This window comes from Budorcas taxicolor, chromosome 10, assembly GCF_023091745.1.
Source record: "Budorcas taxicolor isolate Tak-1 chromosome 10, Takin1.1, whole genome shotgun sequence".
In the NCBI taxonomy this organism is placed as follows: domain Eukaryota; kingdom Metazoa; phylum Chordata; class Mammalia; order Artiodactyla; family Bovidae; genus Budorcas; species Budorcas taxicolor.
Window position 1 is genome coordinate 26,149,106 of NC_068919.1, and position 12,282 is coordinate 26,161,387.

A 12,282-nucleotide genomic window follows, 5' to 3' on the forward strand; every position below is an offset into this window, starting at 1 on the left:
CAGAAAGATGCACAGAATGACAGCACAAATGAAGGACTAGCATCAGAGAGCACTGGGATTGCACTCCAGTCATGCTGTTTCTCAGCTCTGAGACTCTAACAGGTTACACTGATGGTCAAACTCAGAATAAGATGTCTTTCACGGGCTTATTGTGAAGATTACTTTTGATAATGTGGGTGAAAATTTCTAGCACAGGGGAGCTAGTCAGAGAGAGACAGGGAGATACAAAAAAACAGAGAGACTCGATTTATGTATGACCCTAAAAATAGCAGCTTAAAAAAATGAGAATTGCCTCCTTTTCTTTTTTATTTTTAATTATCCTAACTTTTGATTCTTTTTTGTGGGTCTTGCTTTAACTCATTTGATTTTGCAACTGTACTCTTAAAAATCTTTAGATTTACTTCTCCCATGTAGTATTTGCTTGAAAATTAAATATAGTAGCTCAGCTGGTAAGGAATCCACCTGCAATGTGGGAGACCTGGGTTCAATACCTGGGTTGGGAAGTTCCCCTGGAGAAGGGAAAGGCTACCCACCTCAGTATTCTGGCCTGGAGAATTCCATGGACTGGAATGGCCCTTGGGGTCACAAAGAGTCAGACATGACTGAGCAACTTTCACTTTCATTTTTCATAATTAATTTAGCAGTGATATTTTATCTTTTGTAATTCAACTAAAATAATATTAACAACATTTACAGCAATTAGGTGAGAAAGTAAACATAACCTTTTTCTTCATTAGTATAACCTCGAATGACTGCAATCAACTTTTTTTTCAATGAAGTGCTCAAAAGTGATTACAGTTCACAGTAAGAAAGCATTCAATAAATTCCTGTTTACCCTATCAGAAAAAATTAAAAATCCCTTCTACATCTAGGGTTTTCTAATTCTGTTCTTATTTTCATCCCTAGTATAATAACTGTGTGGATTTAAACAACAAACATATAATCAACAACAACTTCAATTATAGAAAACAGGGAGAGTAAACCAAGACTAAAGGAAAGCAAAACCAGAAGCAATGAGTGCTAAGAGCAGTAATGCAACTTCATACAGTTTGGGAAACCCGTATCTTCTTATCTCAATTACAGGCTATATCGCTTTGAATTTCATGAACAGAATACGTTTCTTCCTGATGCTTGTGATTTACTCCTTATGCATGCAACATGTATTCTTCCACACTTTTGTTGATTAGCTTATCTGCTCTTATACATAATTAACTGTTTCTTGGTAAAAAGCATTTTGTCATTTTATCAAAGCTAGTATTAATATCTCTTTTTTACTGGATCTATTCATTAAAATTATTATTACTCTTCAATAATGTGTTAAATATTGTTTGAGTTTTTCAAATTTGTGTATAATAAATCTTTTTATCACACAGCTTCAAAAGATATTAATAAAATGTCACTTTTTGTAGTATTTTTTAGATTCCACATATGAGTGATATCAAACAGTACTGGTCTTTCTCTGGTATTTCACTAACAGTAATACTTTATAGGTCCATCCATGTTTCTGTAGATGGCAGAATTTAAGTCATTTAATGTAAGTCAACTATACTTCAATTAACAAATGCAAATGCCGTTTTTTTGAAATCATTATTTAACTCAGGTCTGCTGTATTGAATAGATCATCATTCTTGATTCACAGTATATTCTCCTAATTTTTCCATGTCCATTTTGAGTTTGTTTGCTTGTTTATATAATAATAAAACTATACCTATGAAACATTGCCCAGTCCAAGACCTAAACAGATGATAATAATGGACAATTGCTTATGTGTTCATCCTCACGCAGAATCTTGGCTTTCCACAATTGAGGTTACATTTTGGGACATAGTTTTATGACTTATACAAGTTCCTCCAAAATATACTGTTATTTTTGTAGTGCTCTTCATCTTATAAAATTTATGCTGAGAGGATCTATTTGAGGCTTTTTATTTCTTTATTACTATATTTTACTAACACACATTCATGTCATTTTATATAGCTGTACTTTGTTAAGATTCTATCACTATGTTTATAGGCACTGCTGTAAATTTTCCTTGTATACAGATACAAGAGTTTACATTGAGCATACAAATGGGAGTGAAATTGCTGCACCATAGAATATATGTATATTGAGCATTAAAAGAGAAGTCCAATTGCTTTTTACAGTGATTATGTAAGTACATACTTCCATTAGTAGCGCATAAAAAACACACTTGATGCGCAGACTGTTTATTTAGAAAATCTATTTTTACATCTTTTCTTCAGATAAATTTACAAGACACTGAACAGAATGGAAGAAGTAAACCAGTCTGTGGTATCTGAATTTATTTTGCTTGGGCTGTGTGACTCATGGGACCTCCAGGCCTTCCTCCTAGTGGTATTTTCTTCACTTTACTTGATCACCATTTTAGGCAATGTCTTCATTGTGCTCCTCGTTATTGCTGACCTTCACCTCCACTCCCCTATGTACTTCCTATTAGCTAATCTGTCATTCTCTGACTTATGCTTTTCCTCAGTAACTACCCCTAAATTGATCACAGACTTTCTGAAAGAAAATAAGACCATCTCCTTTAGAGGCTGCATGTGTCAGATGTTTTTTGGACATTTTTTTGGAGGGGGTGAGATGGTGCTCCTAGTGATGATGGCCTATGACCATTATGTGGCCATCTGCAAGCCACTCCATTACTCCAGCATCATGAATACAAAAATGTGCATTCGACTAGTGATGACATCATGGATCATTGGCTTTGTGCATTCAATAAGCCAACTAGCTATAATTACACAACTGCCCTTCTGTGGGCCCAGAAAACTGGATAGCTTCTTCTGTGATATTCCATTGGTGATCAAGTTAGTCTGCATGGACACTTATATTCTAGAAGTGTTGACAAATGCTAACAGCGGGGTACTTGCAACCGTTTGCTTCATTCTGTTGCTGATCTCTTACTCTTATATTCTACTTACTGTATGTCACCAATCAAAGGGTGGCACATCCAAGGCGCTCTCCACCTGCACTGCCCACATCACAGTGGTCATGTTATTCTTTGGGCCTTGCATCTTCATCTACCTATGTCCACTCAGCATCACTTGGGTGGACAAGTTCCTTGCTGTATTTTATGCGATCATCACACCACTACTAAATCCAGTCATTTATACTTTAAGAAACAAAGAGATTAGAAATGCCATTAAGCGGCTATGATGACTTAGATTTCTGTTGGTATTTCATCATTTCAAATTATCAGAATGTCTAGTGTGAGCACACTAAATTAGCCACACCTGGTGGCTCAGACGGTAAAGCGTCTGCCTGCAATGAGGGAGACCGGGGTTCGATTCCTGGGTCGGGAAGATTCCCTGGAGAAGGAATTGGCAATCCACTCCAGCACTCTTGCCTGGAAAATCCCATGGACGGAGGAGCCTGATAGGCTACACTCTATGGGATCACAAAGAGTCGGACACGATTGAGCGACTTCACTTTCACTTTCACCCTGTTACTTAAGACTGGGAAGAGTTTCCCAATTCACATATGGAAATCATGTGTATCTGTTGATGAAAATTTTGTGTCAATTCTTTAGGAGTCTAGAATTGTTAAAATGAGTTCCTGTTTGGAAAATTTGGCCGGTCTTTAAAAGCATGATTTTGATTGTTCTCAAGAATGACTTGAAATTAGTAAGAATGTTAATATTTTATATTACTATTCTTACTATTACCTCAACACTGACTACTATGTCAGTGTGGATAATAATTTTCTATTATCCTATGCATTTCTTTTAGCAGAACATTGCATATAGACCTTCTCTAATGTTTTCTTTAATATTACTGCATTATATTGCTCTCTTTACTTTTACAAAACATTCTAATTATCTTCTATAGATGTATCTATAAAAGTAATCATTAAGCATTCCTAATCATATTCAGAAAGTTGAATCATAACCGTAATCTAGATAGAGCTTTGTTCCCTCAACATCATGTTTTATTTGTGAAACACCGTAACTGTCTTTAAATGATGTGTATGAAATACAAAGATGGCTATATTAACAACCTTTAGAGAGTTTGCTTTTTTCCTTCCAATTTATAAATACGTTAGTCAGTTCATCATATAGATAGGTAAAAAAATTTAGTTTTGTAATAAACTATCCATTTAATTCACTGCAGTGTTCAAATAGCCTGTAAAAACAATATTATACACAAAGTTTGCAAATTACTCATTACTACATATAACAAAACAAAACTTTTCTTCAGAAATCTTCCTCAAAAAATTATACAAGTTTACATCCATTTATCTGAATCGATGGATCTAGATATATCTCAAATTTATATTACTTTTTCAAGATGACGTGTATGCTAATCACTCAGTCGTGTCCAACTCTGTGACCCCATGGACTGCAGCCTATCAGGCTCCTCTCTCCATGGAATTCTCTAGGAAAGAATATTGGAGTGGGTTGCCATTCCCTTCTTCAGGGCATCTTCCCGACCCAGGGATTGAAGGCAGGTCCCTTGCATTCCAGACAGATTCTTTACCATCTGAGCCTCCATGGAAGCAAAAGATGACATGGTTCTGTGTATTTTGTAACATTCCCAATAGAAAATCTCAGGAATAAACCCTTAAATAAAAGAATTGCTATTTTCATACGTGTATGTATTCTGACATTTTTTGTTCTTTTAATCTCTCTTTACTCAGTTTGGATAATATATATTGACTTGTCTTTGAATCCACTGAGCCTTTCTTCTGTCTGTTTTTAAATCAAGCCCCCTTAAATTCATAATTGCACATATTTAATTTTATTTCAAAACATCCCTTGATTCTTTCTTAGATTGTTTCTCTGAAAATTTTTTCAGTTTTTCAACTTCTTCACGTTGCTTTAGATTATATGAGTTATTGCTAAGTCACTTCAGTCATGTCCAACTCTGTGTGACCCCATAGAGGCAGCCCACCAGGCTCCCCCATCCCTGGGATCCTCCAGGCAAGAACACTGGAGTGGGTTGCCATTTTCTTCTCCAATGCATGAAAGTAAAAAATGAAACTGAAGTCGCTCAGTCATGTCTGACTTAGCGACCCCATGGACTGCAGCCTACCAGGCTCCTCCATCCACGGGATTTTCCAGGCAAGAGTACTGCAGTGGGGTGCCATTGCCTTCTCTGTATACGAGTTATACTCTTTGCTAATGTCAACAACTGAGCCATCCATAGTCTATTTCTATTATTTTCCACTTAATTACCAGTTACATATCCCTGCTACTTATATATCGTATTTTTTCTATTTTAAATTCTGTGTATAAACGACTATTTAGCTCTGGCATGATATGTGTGTATTAGTCACCCAATCATGTCTGACCCTTTGCGATCCCATGGACTGAAGCCCACCAGGTTCCTCTGTCCACAAAATTCTCCACAAAGGGACGCTGGAGTGGGTTGCCATTTCCTTTTTCGCAGGATCTTCATCCAGGGATCGAACCCAGGTTTCCTGCACTGCAGGTAGAATCTTTTCCATCTGAGTCACTCTTCCTCCACAAATTATCTACTCTCTCTTCTATGAGGAATAAAAGATTATGGTGTGATCATTTCAATCCAGCCAAGTACTAAAGCCTATTTGAATCTGGATTGTAAATTTTATAAGACTTAGTATTCCTCAGGTTTTTCCTGTTCCTTGTATCCCTTCCAAGTTTGGATGATGATTCTGCTAGCTCTTTTTCTCCTCAGTCTTAAAGAATTCAGGTGATTCCGTTTTGCCCTTCAGAACTTTTATGCTTAAAACTTTAGACTTTAGTCTTCTTCCTTCTCTTGCTACTTTCAAAAAGTATGGAAAATTACCCAAAGAGAAATTGGCTTTACATTGTTCTTTTTAATTAATGTACCTAACAAGAATCCATTAAAAATACAAATAAAAGCAATGAAATAATTGTGAACAGGAAAAATATAAAATGTACAACTGATTGATAATCTTAAATGAATCTTGGATTACAATACTCAAACATAGGGTCCTTTCACAGCTTTGCAGAAAATTTGGTTCAGTCTTCTAGTTATCAAAGTAATCTATAAATTAAATTAGTTTTGTTATTTACACAGGTTATACACAGTAACACATAACTGAGACCCATGTTTTGACATAAAAGAGTTATATAAGATGAGTTATCAAAGAAAAATAGTGATTTGGACAGAATGGCTGTTAGCTAATGATAATACCAGCCAGGCTATGGTCAGACCAACATGTTTCAGTGTTGGAGGAATATTCATTGATGGATTAAGTCATAATTTCAGAAAATTGTGAAATAACAACATATTCATAAATTTCGCTGTCTGAAGCCAATTGTAGATGACTTGAGTCTGAAATTGAGACAAGCTAGGGTGAGATTAGTAGCCAGAGGCCAAGCTCATGAAATATATTATGAGGCTCTCCCAAATGCTTTTATTCTGCCATCTGTTAATCTCCCTTTATTATGCTACCTTATCCATCTTCTGTCCACTCCACTTCTATTACCCTGTTTTGCTTCTGCAGGTTTTAAATCCTCATTTAAATCCACATTTTTTTGTCTTTCAGAAAAAATATGATTTTTTCACATCCTAGCTTTAAATCAAAGGAAAGTTAGATATTTCACAACTCTCTCAAACTTTTGACAATATTAGTTATAAGTTAATTCAATTAATTGAATTAAATTGATTCATTGAATCCAAGCAGGGTGATGTATAAGGCCATACACTCAGCAGATTCGAAGTGTATAACTGACACTTTTTCAAAAATTTCCACCAAGCAATTCCTGGGATTAATCTGACTATCAAACAACTTGTTACCTAAAGAGTTCAGTGTAACCTCATAATAAATGGTCTGAATATTCTAAAATGGTGACTTTAGGAAAAAAAAATCCCCTAATTTTGTATATTAATTTAAGCACTTTTATTACATGAAGCTGTTTGAAATAACTTGGGCTTCCATGAGTTACTTAGGAGACCTTCCTCCAAATCAGAAGCTTACTACTCAGTCTCCTCATTGCCGTCTTCATATCCTTGTTTCTCAGTGTGTAAATGGCAGGATTCAGGATGGGTGTAACCAAAAAGTCTAAAATGGCAAGAAACTTATCCACTGGCACCGTGGGAAATGGCCACATGTAAACAAAGATGCAGGGTCCAAAGAACAAAACCACCACAGTGATGTGTGCTGACAGAGTAGAGAGGGCCTTTCGCAAACCATCTGAAGAGCGTTTCCATACAGTGACCAGAATGAAAACATAGGAGATGATCAACAAGAAGAAAGTGCCCATGGATATGAACCCACTGATGGCAGTGACCATGAATTCCATTCTGTAGGAATCTGTGCAGGCAAGTTTGATAAACCAAGGAAGGTCACAGTAAAAACTGTCGATTTCATTAGGACCACAGAAAGGCAAATGGATCACAAAAGCCAACTGGACCACTGAGTGAATGAGGCCAATAGCCCAAGCACCACACAGAAGCAAAAGGCACACCCGTGGGCTCATGATGGTCAGGTAGTGCAGGGGCTTACATATGGCCACATAGCGGTCTAAGGCCATGGCAGTGAGCAGCACCATCTCAGATCCACCCAGGGTGTGAAGGACAAATATCTGGGTGACACATGCCTGGAAGGATATGGTTTTGTGCCCAGAGTGCAGGTCAGAGATCATCTTAGGCACTGTTAAGGTAGAAAAACACAAATCAATAAATGAGAGGTTGGCTAAAAGGAAGTACATGGGGGAATGTAGATGAGGGTCAAAGGTCACTGCAAACACAACAAGGAGATTCCCTAGAACAATTGTTACATAAAACACTGTAGAGAAGGCAAGGAGGAAATTCTGCACTGGTTTAGAGGTAGAAAATCCCAGGAAAACAAATTCAAACACCGAAGAGTCATTTGCTTCATACATTGACTTGGTCTGGAGATACCTAAAGACTAGAAACAAAACATAACCAAAGCATTTATCAAACATTTTTATTTAAAGAAACAGATTTAAGCTTTTATCAAATATGGTTTTAAATCAGAAATCTTCCCTAACAGCCATTAATATATTCTGAAAATATAATGCATTAATTTATTTCTTCAACTAATGCAGCTAATGAGTGTAACTGATATTACTAATGAGTACCCATTATATTGCAAGTTCAGTGTCAAGTTCTGAGGTGAAACAGTAATTCTGACTTTGAGAGAAAATGGACTAGATCTCGATGGGTAGATACAGGTAGATACATAGATTAAGTGAATTTAAATACAGATACATCTCTGACAACTGACTTCAAGGAAAAGAACAGTGGGCTATGAGAACAATATGACACATCACCATCATATTTACTCAAACTCTGCTAAATATGAGTTATTTTTGAAGAGTAAATACAGTGGTCCAGACTTTGGAATACCAAGTGTAAAGACCCTGAGATATGAAGGCCAATGAGGAAGGAAGGTGAATGATTGAGCTCAGGAGGAGAAACAGGCCAGACAGGATGGAATCTTGTATCCATGTTATGAACTTTGCTTTTTATCCTAAGAGCAGTAGGAAATCTGGGGGATATTCAGTTGTAGCTGGTAATCTTTTTGTTTTCAAACAGTTACAAAAGCTTCAATGTAAAGAATGGAAGGAGAAGGTAAACTTAGAGTGACTTCAGGAGACTAATGAATAATCATTCTCATCTGTGGACAAGATGAATTATTCAACCAACAGTGCTGGCACAACAGATAAAGCTTGGAAATATGTAGATTATTGCCTCATCATAAACTCAAGAAAGTTTCAAAAGGATATTTAAATATCAAAAAAGGGTAATAAACCAAGACAAATAAAAATAATATTCAAGCAAACATTTAAGATGGAAAATTCATTCTAAGAATATCTCTTACTAACAAATGAGGGAGGAAAAATAGTTGGCACTATCCAAAATATTCAGTCTTGCTATACTTAGATATAGGTGGATGTACAAAATTTTGTATAAATATCTACATATAGATATCTTATATGGGTATATAAACACTACAAAATAAAAAACACACTCTGAAAAATAAGTTATAAAATATCAGACAGATGACTAATATTTCTATTATGAAATCAGTTCTTCTAGAAAGATAAAGGAAATGTGAAATACAAATTTTAAAATAAGAAAAACATATAAGACAACCAACACATAAGAAGTCCCAATAGTTGATAGTCATATGAAAGTAAAAGTCTCACTAGTAATCAAAGAAATGTAGATAAGATTGCTCTGGGTGCTATTCTGTACTAACAAATTTCAAAGGTTCAAAAAATTGATGACATCATGGATGAGGCTGTGAGGAGAAAGTCATACTCATACACTGGTAAAAAGAATGAAAACTAATGCAGTTTCTTTAGAAGGCACATTAGAAATAGATACCCAAACTTCAAAATTTTCCTTTCATATGACTAAGAATCTCAATCAAGAAAAAATAACATATACATAATTAGTTCAGTTCAGTTCAGTTCAGTTCAGTTGCTCAGTCGTGTCCGACTCTTTGCAACCCCGTGAATCACAGCACACCAGGCCTCCCTGTCCATCACCGTCTCCCGGAGTTCACTCAGACTCACGTCCATCGAGTCAGTGATGCCATCCAGCCATCTCATCCTCTGTCGTCTCCTTCTCCTCCTGCCCCCAATCCCTCCCAGCATCAGAGTTGTTTCCAATGAGTCAACTCTTCGCATGAGGTGGCCAAAGTACTGGAGTTTCAGCTTTAGCATCATTCCTTCCAAAGAAATCCCAGGACTGATTTCCTTCAGAATGGACTGGTTGGATCTCCTTGCAATCCAAGGGACTCTCAAGAGTCTTCTCCAATACCACAGTTCAAAAGCATTAATTCTTCAACACTCAGCCTTCTTCACAGTCCAACTGTCACATCAGTACATGACTACTGGAAAAACCATAGCCTTGACTAGATGGACCTTAGTTGGCAAAGTAATGTCTCTGCTTTTGAATATGCTATCTAGGTTGCTCATAACTTTTCTTCCAAGGAGTAAGTGTCTTTTAATTTCATGGCTGCAATCACCATCGGCAGTGATTTTGGAGCCCCCCAAAATAAAGTCTGACACTGTTTCCACTGTTTCTCCATCTATTTCCCATGAAGTGATGGGACCAGATGCCATGATCTTTGTTAACATATACATATTACTATATATAAAAGAGATAAACAGCAAGGAACTAGTCTATAGCAAAGGCAACTATATTTAATATCTTGTAATAATTTTTAAAGCAAAAGAATCTGAAAAAGAATATATATAAATACGTATACATAGATATGTGCTTTCCTTGTGGCTCAGCTGGTAAAGAATCCACCTGCAATGTGGGAGACGTGGGTTGGGAGGATCCCCTGGAGAAGGGAAAGGCTACCCACTCCAGTATTCTTGCCTGGAGAATTCCATGGACTATCTAGTCCATGGAATCACAAAGAATCAGACACAACTGAGCAACTTTCACTTACTTACTTACTTATATATAGATATATACAAACATATATGAGTGAATCACTTTGCTGTATACCTAAAACTAACAAAACAGTGTAAATTAACTATACCTCAATAAAAGAAGAAAATTTGCCTAGTGTATTGAAACTAGATAAGTTAAAACAAACTACAAGGGGCACTCATGATAAAAATTACAGAAAGAAAAATAACATAATTATCAGCAGCAGAGAATATTCATAGTAAATGAATGTGAATTAAATATTCATAGTTCTTCCATCTGGAGAAAAGCATTGTTACTCATACAGAACAAAGTTCCATCTATGAACATATGGATAACAGACATTTTAATAAATGAGAAATCTACAAGAAGGGTATATAGGAAACCTATTTTCCTACAAAGTCTAGGGAAAAATAGAAAAATGTTTATCTTTAGTTCTTATCAGTAAATTGTTCATCTCCAGGCTTATATGCATATATTAGTTTGAGTCATAAGAAATTGTTCTTTCAGTTAGTTCACATTTGGTCAAATATCAATTTTATAGAATTCAATCTAATATATAAGCTATTTATTCATACATGATCTTCTAAACAACTTTAAACAAACCAAAGTAGTGATGCTTGTTCCACATTTGAATTAAATACCAGGAGTCCCGCACTTGCACTGCTCACACTAAACTTTCCTCCCGACCTCACACCACTAACAACCACGCTTTCTCTTGTTACTCCTCTCTTGGCACTCCACACCATGCCTGGGCTCTCCTGTGGGCACAACTCTGCACTGCCTCAGAGAGAAAGCAGCATAAGCCGGTTGAAGCTCCTTGAAACTGTTATAGTCAAGAACAGACATGCAGGCAGCCAGGCCAGTCAGGAAGGACATTGTGAGGGTAATGGATGTGAAGTGGGTCTTGTAGACAAAAGGAAATACTGCAGGGGTGCTGCCAGGAGGCCCCGATACAGGGGCAGGGAATGGAGGATTTTATAGCCAATAACAGAAAAAAATAGAATTGGACTGAGCAAGAGAGAATGAATGGGACAATCATCAGAATTAACTGCAGTGGGTGTGACATTTCAAAGGAGCAGATATCTATCTGAAGGCTTTGATCATGCAATATGTAGATTTTAAAATATACATTGTCTGGTATACAAAACAATGTATATTCACTTTGTTTCCAAATGTAAAAACTAAATTAAAATGTCTCAAAGACCAAAAGAAAGTTCAGTTTAAAAAAATACTGATAAATTTTGTATTAGTATTAGGAAAACTAGGTGATTATTTTTTTCTTGGTTTTCTTTTTTCTAAACTTTCTAAACATTAAAAATCCACTAATAATACACTCTTCATTTGTTATAGTTCAGTAAGAAAGGCAAAATATTGGCAATGGCAACCCACTCCAGTACTCTTGCCTGGAAAATCCCATGGATGGAGGAGCCTGGTAGGCTTGCAGTCCATATAGTCGCTAAGAGAAACGACTGAGCAACTTCACTTTCACTTTTCACTTTCATGCATTGGAGAAGGAAATGGCAACCCACTCCAGCATTCTTGCCTGGAGAATCTCAGGGACGGGGGAGCCTGGTGGGCTGCCGTCTATGGGGTTGCACAGAGTCGGACACGACTGAAGTGACTTAGCAGCAGCAAGAAAGGCAACATATTGGCATTAATCAAAGAAAGATTATATTTGATGCAAAGGTTAATATAGTAACTCTCAAGGAGATTAAACTTGAAAAAGTGGAGACACGTGCACAGGCACTGATGGTCGGAACAATAACAACAACACGTACGAGTGACCAATGAGCATATTGATAGACGCCTAGCCTTATCTGCAGCAGTGATTAGGAGACTCACAGTTTTCTGTTTCACCAACTGACAGGGAAATAAGAAAAAGAGACAGAGAAAATGAAAA

General features: G+C 36.5%; 2 protein-coding genes across 2 annotated transcripts; one reads left to right on the forward strand and one right to left on the reverse strand.

Moving 5' to 3' along the window:
- Positions 1–2,268: 2,268 nt before the first annotated feature.
- Positions 2,269–3,174, forward strand: LOC128053732 (olfactory receptor 4K3-like). The gene has a single exon (XM_052646124.1). It carries the CDS (start codon positions 2,269–2,271, stop codon positions 3,172–3,174), a length of 906 nt encoding a protein of 301 aa, XP_052502084.1.
- A 3,736-nt stretch (positions 3,175–6,910) lies between these two features.
- Positions 6,911–7,858, reverse strand: LOC128053733 (olfactory receptor 4F15-like). The gene has a single exon (XM_052646125.1). It carries the CDS (start codon positions 7,847–7,849, stop codon positions 6,911–6,913), a length of 939 nt encoding a protein of 312 aa, XP_052502085.1. The 5' UTR covers positions 7,850–7,858.
- Positions 7,859–12,282: the final 4,424 nt, after the last annotated feature.

Coding starts and splice junctions, on each gene's coding strand:
- LOC128053732 (XM_052646124.1), top strand. CDS start 2,269: ATGGAAGAAGTAAACCAGTCTGTGGTATCTGAATTTATTTTGCTTGGG.
- LOC128053733 (XM_052646125.1), bottom strand. CDS start 7,849: ATGTATGAAGCAAATGACTCTTCGGTGTTTGAATTTGTTTTCCTGGGA.